Source organism: Hoplias malabaricus, chromosome 4 (assembly GCF_029633855.1).
Source record: "Hoplias malabaricus isolate fHopMal1 chromosome 4, fHopMal1.hap1, whole genome shotgun sequence".
In the NCBI taxonomy this organism is placed as follows: Eukaryota; Metazoa; Chordata; class Actinopteri; order Characiformes; family Erythrinidae; genus Hoplias; species Hoplias malabaricus.
The window spans coordinates 62,749,757-62,762,235 of NC_089803.1; the positions used below are offsets into that span (position 1 = coordinate 62,749,757).

General features: G+C 36.4%; 1 protein-coding gene across 1 annotated transcript in view; it reads right to left on the minus strand.

The window, feature by feature from the left end:
- Nucleotides 1-434: 434 nt before the first annotated feature.
- LOC136695739 (membrane-associated guanylate kinase, WW and PDZ domain-containing protein 2-like) overlaps nucleotides 435-12,479 on the minus strand; it is a 55,454-nt gene continuing 43,409 nt past the window's right edge. The window contains exons 15-16 of the mRNA XM_066669999.1: nucleotides 11,338-11,476; nucleotides 435-6,716 (exon numbers count right to left, since the gene is read on the minus strand). Of these exons, the coding sequence (XP_066526096.1) occupies nucleotides 6,112-6,716; nucleotides 11,338-11,476 (744 nt within the window). The 3' untranslated portion in view covers nucleotides 435-6,111. The remainder of the gene's footprint in view (nucleotides 6,717-11,337; nucleotides 11,477-12,479) is intronic.

Here is a 12,479-nt window from a genome sequence, read left to right on the forward strand (position 1 = left end):
AATCCATCACAGGACGACACACACACACACACACACACACACCCTTTTTTTGAGTCGCCAATCCACCTACCAATGTGTGTTTTTGGACTGTGGTAGGAAACCGGAGCACCCAGAGAAAACCCAAGCGGACACGGGGAGAACACTATATCTCCTCATACAAAAAAAGAAATAATAATAATAATAATAATAATTCTATATTAATGTTAAACCAATATCTATTAAAAGGTAAATCTTCAGGAAAGAAAATCTGACTCAATGTTAACTGAATAAATTAGTATTCTTTTGGTTCATTCACTAGATACATATTAAATAAATTCTTTCTAAAAGTAATCAAGACACTAAATTACATTAAGCAGACAAAGACTTTTATTTTGGCTATTTGTAATTGATGAATACATTCCATATAATATATATATATATATATCTTTTCCATGTCTCCTCCTTTAGGCCACAAGATGTCGTCAATGTTCCTCCTGTTCATTAACTTGTTTTTTGAAAGACATGCTTTAATTACAGACCATTTAAGTGGATAAATAGCCCGGTAAAAGCAGCAAAATAACACCATTGTGAAATAAATTTAAAATAAGCACAACTCAGCTGCAAAGGTGACTTCAGCGAAGAATGTATTTTACACCATGTCAAGGTTTTATTTGACAGTATTTTTCAGAGTATTGTACAATAAACAAGTTGTTCTGCAAAAGTTATTATATCCATAGTTGCATTTCATAAAAAATAGTTGCTTGCTTAAAGTCTTTAGTGACTATAATAGTGTACACAGAGTTTTTTGTTTGTATTTTTTATATAGAGAGTTGTACAGTTTAGACAGTGTCACTGCTAACACTACACAGTGATTTAGAGCCCAGTCAGACTCATTCCACTTTTTTTTTTTTTTGTCCAAACAAATTCCTTCATTTCATCCCATTTTTCTTCAAATACTATACATACACACACTATGTTGGGTTTTTGATCATAAATACCCGGATATAACAGCAAATACAATGCTAACATACATATGATGCATGCTAACTGTGATAATGACCACTGAGACTGTGCTACTGAACTAAAAATGTTTACCTTAAAGCAGCGAAAATGATGTTGCTACACAAAATAAAAAAAATTGGGCTTTGAAAAATAAAGCAACAGTTTGCCAAAGAAAAAAAATAATGTACGCATTTAAACCAGCTCATCAAAGACGATGTTTAATTTGCTTATTTATATTAGAACTGGAGCAATGAGGCTAATGCTAAAGCCACCATCACCTTAGAAATTTGCCATTCTCTACACCTTCCAAAATAAGTGTCCACCTTGGAAAATTTAACAAGATATCTAACCTGCTAGCCATACATTCGAATTACACATACACAAAGGTAATCACATTATAATGAGAGAAAATAGTGATGGACAAACATAGATTTGTAGGTGGGGCTACTAGCATATGTCGCACTTAGCATTTAGCCGTGGGCCAAACTAAGACCCAGCTAGGACAATGTTCATTTACTATCTGTAATGACATGGTATTTCATTTGATACAGTGAAATGTGCAGAAAAAAACAAAAAAACAAACAAACAAACAAAAACTAAATTTAGCAGCAAATTCTTAATGTGGGTGTGATGCCAAAAATAATTGCGATATGGTTTTAGTGTCCAACTGTGTATAGTTACTGATAAACATGTACATCCTGTTAAAAAAAAAAAAAAAGACTAGCACAAGTTGTGATTTAGTCATATTTATCATGCCCATGTTGGGTAAGCAAATATAAGCCAGCACCAGATAAACAGTATAAGCATGGAATTATTGCCAGTCTAAGCAATTTCTTACAGCAAGAAAATGAATACAGTAAAGCTGTACTAGCTATTATCTTATAGGTTGAATATTGTCTGTACTCCTGTCTATTATTTGCCAAATCTTTCATTTAAGCCAAATATGGCTTGAATCTCAGTCGCAATATTCTCAAGTGTTTGTGCTTTGAAGTGAAATGATATTTTTAGTCCTGAATGCAGAATCACAGTGGCAAAAGTGTCATTTATTGGTATTTGTTTTCTATTCACAGAGAAAACCCTGCTGTAACTCAATAAAGAGTCACTCTGTTGGTAAAAAACTGTTAGGGACTTTATGAGCAGATCTATCAAACCAGGTTTAACAGCTCCAAAAGCAGGGATGCGTTCCAATTGTTCAATTACTTTTTTTCTTTATCAGTGAAATGACCCGTACTATCTTGTAATTACTAGATCACTGTCAGCTCTCCCTGTCCTCATTTACAATTAGAAAGAGAGGGTCAAATTAATCTCTCCTTTATTTCCTTCCCCAAAGAAACAGACTGAGGACCTGCTGGGAGATTTTACTTATTTCTGGGTCGCCTTAAAAGACATTAAAAATGTTCAACCCATCACAGGAGGAGTAGAAACCAGGGCTGTGTCCAAAACCATATACTACTAAACTACAACAATGTTCTTACAAAGTGAAAACATTCAATCATTGTGATAAGTTTTGATTGGAAATAGAATAGTTCGAACACCAATGGAAAATAATCCAGTCAGGATTTACTTTTCTGTGGTGTGTGTTCTCTCTCTATCTGTTATGACCACAGGAGCTAAACAGAAAGCTAAATTTAAATGAACTACCCACATAATTTTTATTCAAAATTAATTAATTTGTTGTTTGTAACCACTTATCCAGTTCAGGGTTGCAGTGGGTCGAGAGCCTACCTGGAGTCACCGGGGCGCAAGGCAGGGACACACCCTGGAGGAGGTGCCAGTCTTTTGCAGGGCCCCACACACTTACACATTCACACCTATGGACACTTTTGTGTGGCCAATCCACCTACCAATATGTGATTTTGAACCATGGGAGGACTCCAGAGCACATGAAGGAAACGCATGCATACACATGGAGAACGATCCAAACTCCTCACAGAGAATTACCCGAAGTGGTGGACTAGAACACAACCCCCTGGAGCTGTGCCACAGAGACACTACATGTTGCTCTACTGTGCCATCCTACCTCAAAGTTGAAATAAACAAATCACACCTTACAACATATGATACTGTCAGAATGTTTATGTCAGAACTTTTTACTAAAAGAGTATGTGTAAAACTGAAATATGTATTTTGCTAGCTTGAAATAGCTACAAGGGCCAAAAATATCAATATGCATTGTCATTAGGTTACTGCTCACTGACTACTAGAATCCCATAGGTACACTACCAGAATTCAGAATTATCATAGAGATGTTGAATAGGTTTTAACATTTAGAACAAAGGACCTATTCTAATAGTACGTGGTTTTGGACACACCATGTGTGGATTAAAAGATTATTCCAGCTTTTTTCTCTATAAACTGCTTCTGTTGACATAAATGTCATCAAATTATCATAAATGTTGTATTAAAGTGTTATGTAGCATTATGAACAGTGCTTTTAAATTTGTTGATAATTGTTTACAGTATGGTGTAAACTGAACCTAAACACAGTTTCTAGAGTAAAGAAAGGTACAGTTACGGTAGAAGGGTCAGTTACCATTGACAAAAAACAAAGATGAACATTAAAGATGACAGTCATTCTTCAGAAATAGACTTTCTATCATTTCTTTCTCTTCTATTCCAATTACTGCATATTTATATCAAAGCTACCATTCAGTGTCTATTCAAAGACAAAGTGCTGAACACCCCATGTTAATCTCTGATAAATATTTACACATCTGCCTTAGAAGAATCTACCCACTTTGAGTATAATTTCTATATATGAAAATAGTCTTTTTTCTTTTTATATTATATGATGATATATATCTAAATCAGGAATGACATAAATCCAGCCCCTTTTTAAGGCTGGACCCATCAGCATCCAGTTTACAGGTATATAAAACACACAAGTCCATTCTAGAGCTATAGAGTCATAATACACCCCTTCCTTGCCAGTATAACTGTAATTATTATAATGTAAATTGTGAAAAAGGTGGCTCCTGGTGTATTCTCATGTCCTACTTAGCCTAAAGAGAAACTGCAGGATTTAGAAACAAAAACAACAAATTTAGCTGCCAGGCTATAGGTGGATTTGTTAGTGACAATCCTACACTTGATTTGTCTGCGTGGGATTTTTCATGGAAAAAAATAACACTTACATCATAGGTCCTTTGACTAGGTGATTGTTTCTCATTAAGTTGAATGGACACATTGTGGGTGGAGCATATTGTTGCTTTTAAAAAGCAAACAAACAAACAAACAAAACAAATCAAAACAATTAACATACATTGTATCTCGAGATTTTTATACAGTTCACCACAGGCGCACTGCCATGTACAATGTGTTAAAATGCCTTAACAAATTGTCCTGTCAACTTCCATTCAACGTTTTTTCAGTTTCTTGTAAAGGTGCCTTTTTTTTGCAGATACAAGCTTTTGTTGGCACTAGCAATTTAATTTAGTTTAATTCTGTACCCAGTCTATATTTGGGATAATCCTTCTATGGACTTTTAGCAGCATGTTTTGTTTTTGTTGTGATCAGAGCTCAAAAATATAATTAAACTCTCTGTATAAGGCACACTGCCCAGTCTTAACCCATCCTATTTTCAGCAGATCCCTCCTAAATTCACCTTTTCTGATTTGAGAACAGCAGGAGAATGGAGCAAGTGATCCTCAGAAACAGAGGACAAGTAAATGACTGATAAAAATAAAACCACTGACCAGTCACAGGCCTTTGGTGGAGTAATACTACAGTAAATGGGTTTCGGGTCTGTGAAACTGGAGGCGTTGTGGATTTGGTGATAATGCCTCTATTTACACTTGTGTCTCATATGTTTAATCATATAATAATAATAATAATAATAATAATAATAATAATAATAATAATAATAATAATATACCTATGTCTATGGTTGTTACATTAATCTTTATTAGAGATATATCTGCATGTTGATACAGTTTTCTTTTATTTAAGGCAGAGTTTCATCTGTGTGTCTTCTACTAAAGTCTTCTAATAAACTCTATTACTTTATTCGCATTGTCATTCATTCTCTTCAAAATACACACAAAAAAGCTATAGATCAGTTTTCATCTCTTCTTTCTCTTGTCTGTTCTTGTTTCTGTTTTTTCATAAAATATATTCCCGTTGTATAAAACTCGCTCAGTGGTTCTGTAATGCATGGAAAGAGTCTTGTTTTGGTGCTTCTCCTCATAAAGCTGGTCCGAGAGGATACTTCCAGTTTTGTTTTGATTGTTTTTTTTAAGGTGGTAGGTGTCAGGTCTCTTCAAAATAATAACTTAGAAATAAAATATAACTTAAAATAAATGCTCCTCTGTCTGTGAATGCATGAAGAAAAGCCCCGGCGAAAAGATTTCAAACCAAAACCAGCTTCGATCCGGGAAAAAAAATCCAGGTTTTTAATTATGTTTTTAACCAAAACCTAGGTCAAAATCTTCTGCAAAGCAAGTGGCCAGTGGTCAGCCTCATAGTCAACCAACAAAGAGGGAAAAGCAAGCTAAATGAAGCTTGAGCTATGTTTAGCCAGCCCTCAAAGTCAGAGCTCTGCTGGTGGAGCTGAGGAAGGGTTGGGAAAATACATTTCAAGCAAAATTGATTTTTCAGCATCAATACTGATAATAACTGAGAACTTATTAATGTTCCTTTATGTTCAGTGTTACGAATGTTCTATAACGTGTCCCCAAATTCACTGTATGTTTTGATCACTAAAATTTGTAATCAGAACATTATGTAATATTTCACTCAAGCACTGGATGCTCTGGGTTCATTTTAACTTGAATCCCCTTTTTTTGCCACCAATTCAAAGCAACTTCCCAAATCTGTATTAGTCGCTCTCCAGAAATAGCCAGCGAACTCTACTGCTTTCTTGTGAATGGCTAGATGTGTCCTTGTACATGTAGAATGTACAATAAAGAGATATTGATATTATATATGAAAAATGTCCGTTCTTAATTTTTATTTCTGATAAAATTTTGATCATTTAGGTGAAATATTTCAAATACTATCATTTATTCTTGAAATACTGATAATTTATTTGTAATGTTAACAATTATGTAAAAAGATTTACATTTTTTTCAGATTTGGATTAAGTATCAGTATTGATGCTTGGCCCAGACCCTGAGGGGAGTGAGGGGACTGTTATCTGCTGATTGTGGAGGTGGCTGAACGCAAGCTGCTGGGGAGTTTGTCAGAGCCAGGGATTTTCCAGGGTCCTGGGGACACTGTGGCTTTTCTGCTGCTGTTGCTGGTGGTTGTGTTGTTATTATTGGTGGTTGTTTTGGAGGCTCGGCTGGACTGGCTCTCCTTTCCCGACTCTTTTAGCTGCGTTTTGCCATTGTTAACGCCAGCATCTGCTCTGTAAGATTTCGGTGACTTGGGGGTGTCCTGTTTTTTTGACTGGCCGCTAGTGGATTTCTCCTTGGATCTCATTCTGCTGCTTTTGGTCAGTTTTAGGTCCCGGGAAGCTCCACCAAACTCATCCAAATGCCGCTGCTGATGATGCCCTTTGCCTCTGCTGCCATGGCGATCACTCCTAGTCCGCATTCCCCCGGCGATGCAAGGGTCAGAACCAAAGCTCTCTGGGACCACTCCAGTGTCCAACGGCGAATGGTGAGGTGGATCTAAAGGTGTGTTCACGTGAGATGAAGGCGATTGGTCAGATAAGCTCTCTGGGGGCAGGGCTACTGCTTCCGACAAACCTGGGGAGGCTGCAGGCCGAGCATCCCAGGGAGTGGAGCTATCTGCTGGAAGAAAAAAATACATACAGTGAGTGAATAACAGCTCAAATGTTTGAGATGTTGAGCAAGCTATCACAAAACATGTAAAATAAATAAAAAATGTAAAAAAAAACGTGAAACCTTTAGAGCCATTCTGCCTTAAAAATATGAACTTCTTATAATACACGGAGAGAACAAAGAATCGTTACCTTTGGCTCTTATTATTAGAAGTTCAGTTAAGGCGGCGCAGTTGCAACACCATGTTTTTCTTTACAATGCAACAAAAAATAAGAAAATGGTGCAAATCAAAACAAAACGAAAGGGGAATAAAGAAAATCAAAATCAAGACTTACACTGACTGTCTGTAATTAGTTTCGCATTGCCAGACACTTTAGGAAGAGTCTGATACCTATCACCACTTAAGATGGCCAAGAACCAGCTACTACGAAAGGAAAAGACATTTGACTGACAGGTAAAAGGACCAATAACAAGTCTGTTATTTTGGCATGATGTTTGGAGGCAGTCTTTACCGTCGGACCAGTACCAGAGCCAGTACCAGAGCCTGTACCAGAGCCAGTACAAAACGATACATGGAAGTGTACTCAGATGTACAGAGAGATAATTAGAATGCAACTGGCAGAGTCCTGAAAGTGAGCTTAACGCTTCATCTCCATCTACTTGTGGGCACAGTGTCTGTGGCTGAGACTGCTCTGTAATCACCTGATTATATCATTAATTTCCATCCCAAATGTAGTCAGCAGAGCAATCAAGTTGTTTACCTTTTGGCAAAGCTTTAAAACTACACTCTTAAAAGTTATTGTTCTGCAGGGTTCTTTGCATTGTGATTGATGGGTTCTTGAAATAGATGGGGACTGTGCTTATAGATGATTCTATATATTACATTTCCAAAAGGCTTCTATATGGCATCAAAAAGGGTAGAAGGACCCATTTATAGCACATTCTATCAATCTGAAGAACCCTTTCACAAAGCAAAAACATTTAATAATGCAAGAGATTTCTCAAGTGTTCACATTTCTATATAGAACCAATTACTTTATGAAAGAATCTTTGTAGAACCTTCATTTTTAAATGCATATGGTATCCACTATATTCACTTTAAAGTGAAGATGTGGAAAAAATTGTGCATATTCATTGGAATACATGGAGTGCCTACCCACCCACACACTGTGGAATAAGAATACCCAGTCAGTTTTGTTGTGGGCAGCAAACAGTCAAAAGTCATTAAACAAGAGAGAAAACAAACTATTGTGATTTTGCACTTTCATATGTAGAGTGCAAAGATTTTAAAATCGTCCTGCCTCCTCATCTGAGTCTGTGCAATTACAGCAGTGGACCCACATTTATGTCAGAGCTCAAAGACAGTAGACACAATGAGTAATTGAGTAAATGAGTTTTTCAAAATAGGTTTACAGCATTTATCTAATCAATTTATTGTAAAATTAAGGGCAAGTTCATCCATGGGTTGTTTAAATTTTACTTTATTTATAAAACTGTGTCAGAAACCTTATAAGGAAATGATCTGAAATACTCCCCACAGTTTGAGACAAATGCTGTGCGATGCTAACTGTACATATGCTTCTCTTGCTTGTTAGATACACTAGCCTTTTAGCTCCAGTACAAAACTAAAGAAGCAAAGTTCATTAACATGTTTGATTACATTTAGAATAAAGTTTTATTTATGTAAATGTGACTTTCCTTTAAATATGCAAATGTAATAGTAATATATTATTCACCACGCCACACTAAAACCGTTTAAGTTAAACAAGAAAGTACGACCGTGTTCAGTGTCAGCAAGTTCAGACACACTTTCTAATCCTGCAGCAGACAGAAACACACAGACGCACACGACAGAGAATAAATAATATGTTCCCAGAAGGCTCCTCTAGGGCATGCATATACGCAGACACATGCACACATACATAAAAAGATTTCACATTCAGCTCACATCGTACCACAACACACACAGACAATCAGTAACCAAAGTCTGGCCAAACAATTCTTTCATAAAGAAGAAGACAAATTCAAACACAGATCCAGCCTGGCTCTAAACCTGCTCTGCAGAGAGAGGCAACTGGCATGTGATTTAGCTTTCCTGACTCTAGCTCTACAGTGTGTATGTGTGTGTGGGGAGGGCAGGGGATGTATACATTTCTCCAGGTTTATTTTGCCCCTGAGCACAAGAAAGAACAGAGACTCAGACACAGAGAAACCAGGATCAGAGAAAGAAATGGGGGGAGGGAGAGGGGCAGAGAGAGAAAGACAGAAAGAGACAGAGAGAGAGAGAGAGAGAGAGATTAAAAGACACAAGTGAATTTTTTTTTTTTTTAGAAAATGCTGTTACATAATAAAAAATGGCTATAAAATAATAATTTAAAAACCCACACAGAACTCCAATGGAGCTAGATTAGTAGTAGTAATAGTACTAGTATTATTAATAATATAATTAATAAACTATTAATAGTTATAGTAGTAGAAATAATAATACTAGGAATAATCCATTATCATTAATAGCAGTAGTTACTGTCAATTCTGTTGTTATAATTATGATTTTTATAAATATTTAATTAGATGTGTTTGCATTTGTTCTGTAAATCTGTCGCATAGCTCATAGATTTATACTTGATCACAATCAAAAATATTGATACTAACTATTCCAGCTCCAACAAGACTAAACCATGAACACAAACACATCTCATTCATTAGAACGCAAAGTAAAAACAACCCATGCATTAAGAACGTGGAGTTAAAATAACAAATAGATAAATAAAAAAATGTAACTTAAAAAAAAGAAAGAAAACCACAAAGCAACTTAAAAAGAACGCCAAATCCACAGCACACAGCGGCAGTTGTAGAAGTTTCTGTGTTAGAACGCATGCACTCTGTTACAAACCGTATCTTTAGACTGGCCCATTAGGAAGAAATATGGGGAGCCATGCTTGTCACTTTTCATGCACATGGAGAGGCTGGAAGGTACCATTCCTATAAAAGGGGAAGTAACAACCTAGACCAATCATTAGGGTTAGAACAACAGCCTGAAACTCACATGTTATTCTCTGTGAGAAAGAGAGATTTATTATGAATTAGACTCTACATAAAGGTCCTGTGTCCCAATCTGAATAGTGCACAAAGTATTCAACACAACAGAGGTCTTCAAATCTGGACCCTCAGTCCAGTTTGTAGTTGAAGAGCTTGTAACTGCTGATAGTTAATAGATTTCACAGGTCATGTTGACATTCTGTTTACAGGATCATGCCTTTATTAGTAATTCTGTGTCTACAGCATATTAAAATATAATTAATGACATTGAACAAAAGGTTGAGTGTTAGTCATCCTGTCATGAGTTGAGCTTATGAATTAAAGAGTTGTTTAGCCACTGGATTATAAACATTGATGCTAACGCTCCTGCACACTGATATGACATTATACTTAAACCTCCAACACTACTGCAAACCAACAGCAGATCCTCAAACCTAAAACTGCCAAAGCCTCTTTAATCCAACACAAAGATTGCCGGTGTGTGTTGGAGACTTTGGGGAGTTGCACTGCCCTTTATAAAATTTATATATTTTTACTCAATAGGATTCAGTGATATTTGGGGAACATGTGTGTTGCAAAAGTGTTTGGAACAGAGTTTGAAATCATTTATTTACTACAGGTCATAGTAGCTTTGGTGTTTGAAATCACATTTTATTTCATAGAAAAATCCAGTGCAATTCCTACTATGGCCAGGACGCTTACCACAACATGCAAACCTGACTTTAAAGGTCTACATAATTATTACAAAATCAGGCCTGGAAACTGGATTCAAAGTCTGGATTTGAAGATCTCTGTACGCTGTGTACTTCACTGAGGAGCAATTAGATAGCTTCACATCACTGAAGGCAAATTGGACGTCACTTACCTAAACCTAACACTAACAAAACATATCACTGTCTCACACCCTGGTTTGCAGTTAATTAATAGTTAGAAGTAAATAAAACATATTCTTTGAAAAATTTCAAAAACTGGAAAATTTCTTTAGTCCTCTAGATATATTAGCTTAGGATTTATTAGCAAACGAATTATATGCAATGAATTACACTTAATTTCTCAGTGGTTCTAGTGCATCAGTTGAAAAATTTCAAACTGCATGATATTCTGGTCTATTTTCTGTGTGAACACAGTGGTTGCACTGAAAGAGACTTGCACACTGCAGAAATAATAGTTTTGAGACACAAGGAGAAAGAGTCAACAGTTCACTAGATGAGCAGTAAATGATCAAAACACCAGTTATAACATAGAATTATTACTGAATTCCAAGAACATGCTTTGATTAGATTAGTTTAATTATTAAAACTGTTGTTGTTGTTAAAGAGGGATTAAAGATCATCTGAACTCTGATCTGAGTATCTGAACTCTGCTATCACATACATACAAGGCTAAACAAAGCACTGCTTACTTATATTAATTACAATATCTTTTCAGTAGGTTAATTACAGAAAGCTGCAACATAATAACAGAGCTATGATAAATGAACATTTCAAAATGACAGTCAACTATAGAGGTTCTGTCCTTACAGTAACATTACATTTTGGAGATACAAGGTTTTGTGTGTGTGTGTGTGTGTGTGTGTGTGTATTAAACCCACCATACTCAGGAACCTGCCCTGTTCCTCTCTTCAGAAGAAGGCGAACTCTACGGCCTCCGGACTTGATAAGCTCGATCGCCCGAGCGTGGGTCATTTCCCTTGTACTCTCTCCATTTATCTCAATGATTTGATCTCCTACCTACACACACACACACACACACACACATATATATTGGTTAGTGTGAGGGGGGAAAAGAGAGCTATACAGCCTGATGGTTAAGGAAAAACCTATATACAAAATGCTTCATAAACAAATTTAGTCGCTGTCCAATCAAAAACATACAGGGGTTGGACAATGAAACTGAAACACCTGGTTTTAGACCACAATCATTTATTAGTTTGGTGTAGGGCCTCCTTTTGCGGCCAATACAGCGTCAATTCGTCTTGGGAATGACATATACAAGTCCTTCACAGTGGTCAGAGGGATTTTAAGCCATTCTTCTTGCAGGATAGTGGCCAGGTCACTACGTGATGCTGGTGGAGGAAAACGTTTCCTGACTCGCTCCTCCAAAACACCCCAAAGTGGCTCAATAATATTTAGATCTGGTGACTGTGCAGGCCATGGGAGATGTTCAACTTCACTTTCATGTTCATCAAACCAATCTTTCACCAGTCTTGCTGTGTGTATTGGTGCATTGTCGTCCTGATACACGGCACCGTCTTCAGGACACAATGTTTGAACCATTGGATGCACATGGTCTTACTGGTGCAATGTGCAGTTAATGATGATTGGCCACAAGGCTGCTCCAATTTAGCCATGAAACCTCCCACACTGAAATGACAGGTGTTTCAGTTTCATTGTCCAACCCCTGTATATCTCCGTTTTATTTTAATTTAAAGACAGCAGCTGTCCTTCTTATTGTGTAAGAATTTCATGATGAATTAACCAATAGAGATGCTCCTAAATTACTTGGAATTAAATCTTTTTGTATTGATTTTCATTGAAAATTAAAAGGTTTTCCCATTCTCCTGAAACATTACTATTATTGGAGATACATGGTTTTTATTGGACACAGATGATTTATAAGGCATAATGCAGATTCATAAAACCTCATATTGTGTCACTTAATCCAGCATAATTGGGCTTAACTAGCTATAATTACACACATAACACTTCATAAACCAAGAGTTCATGGCTTCAT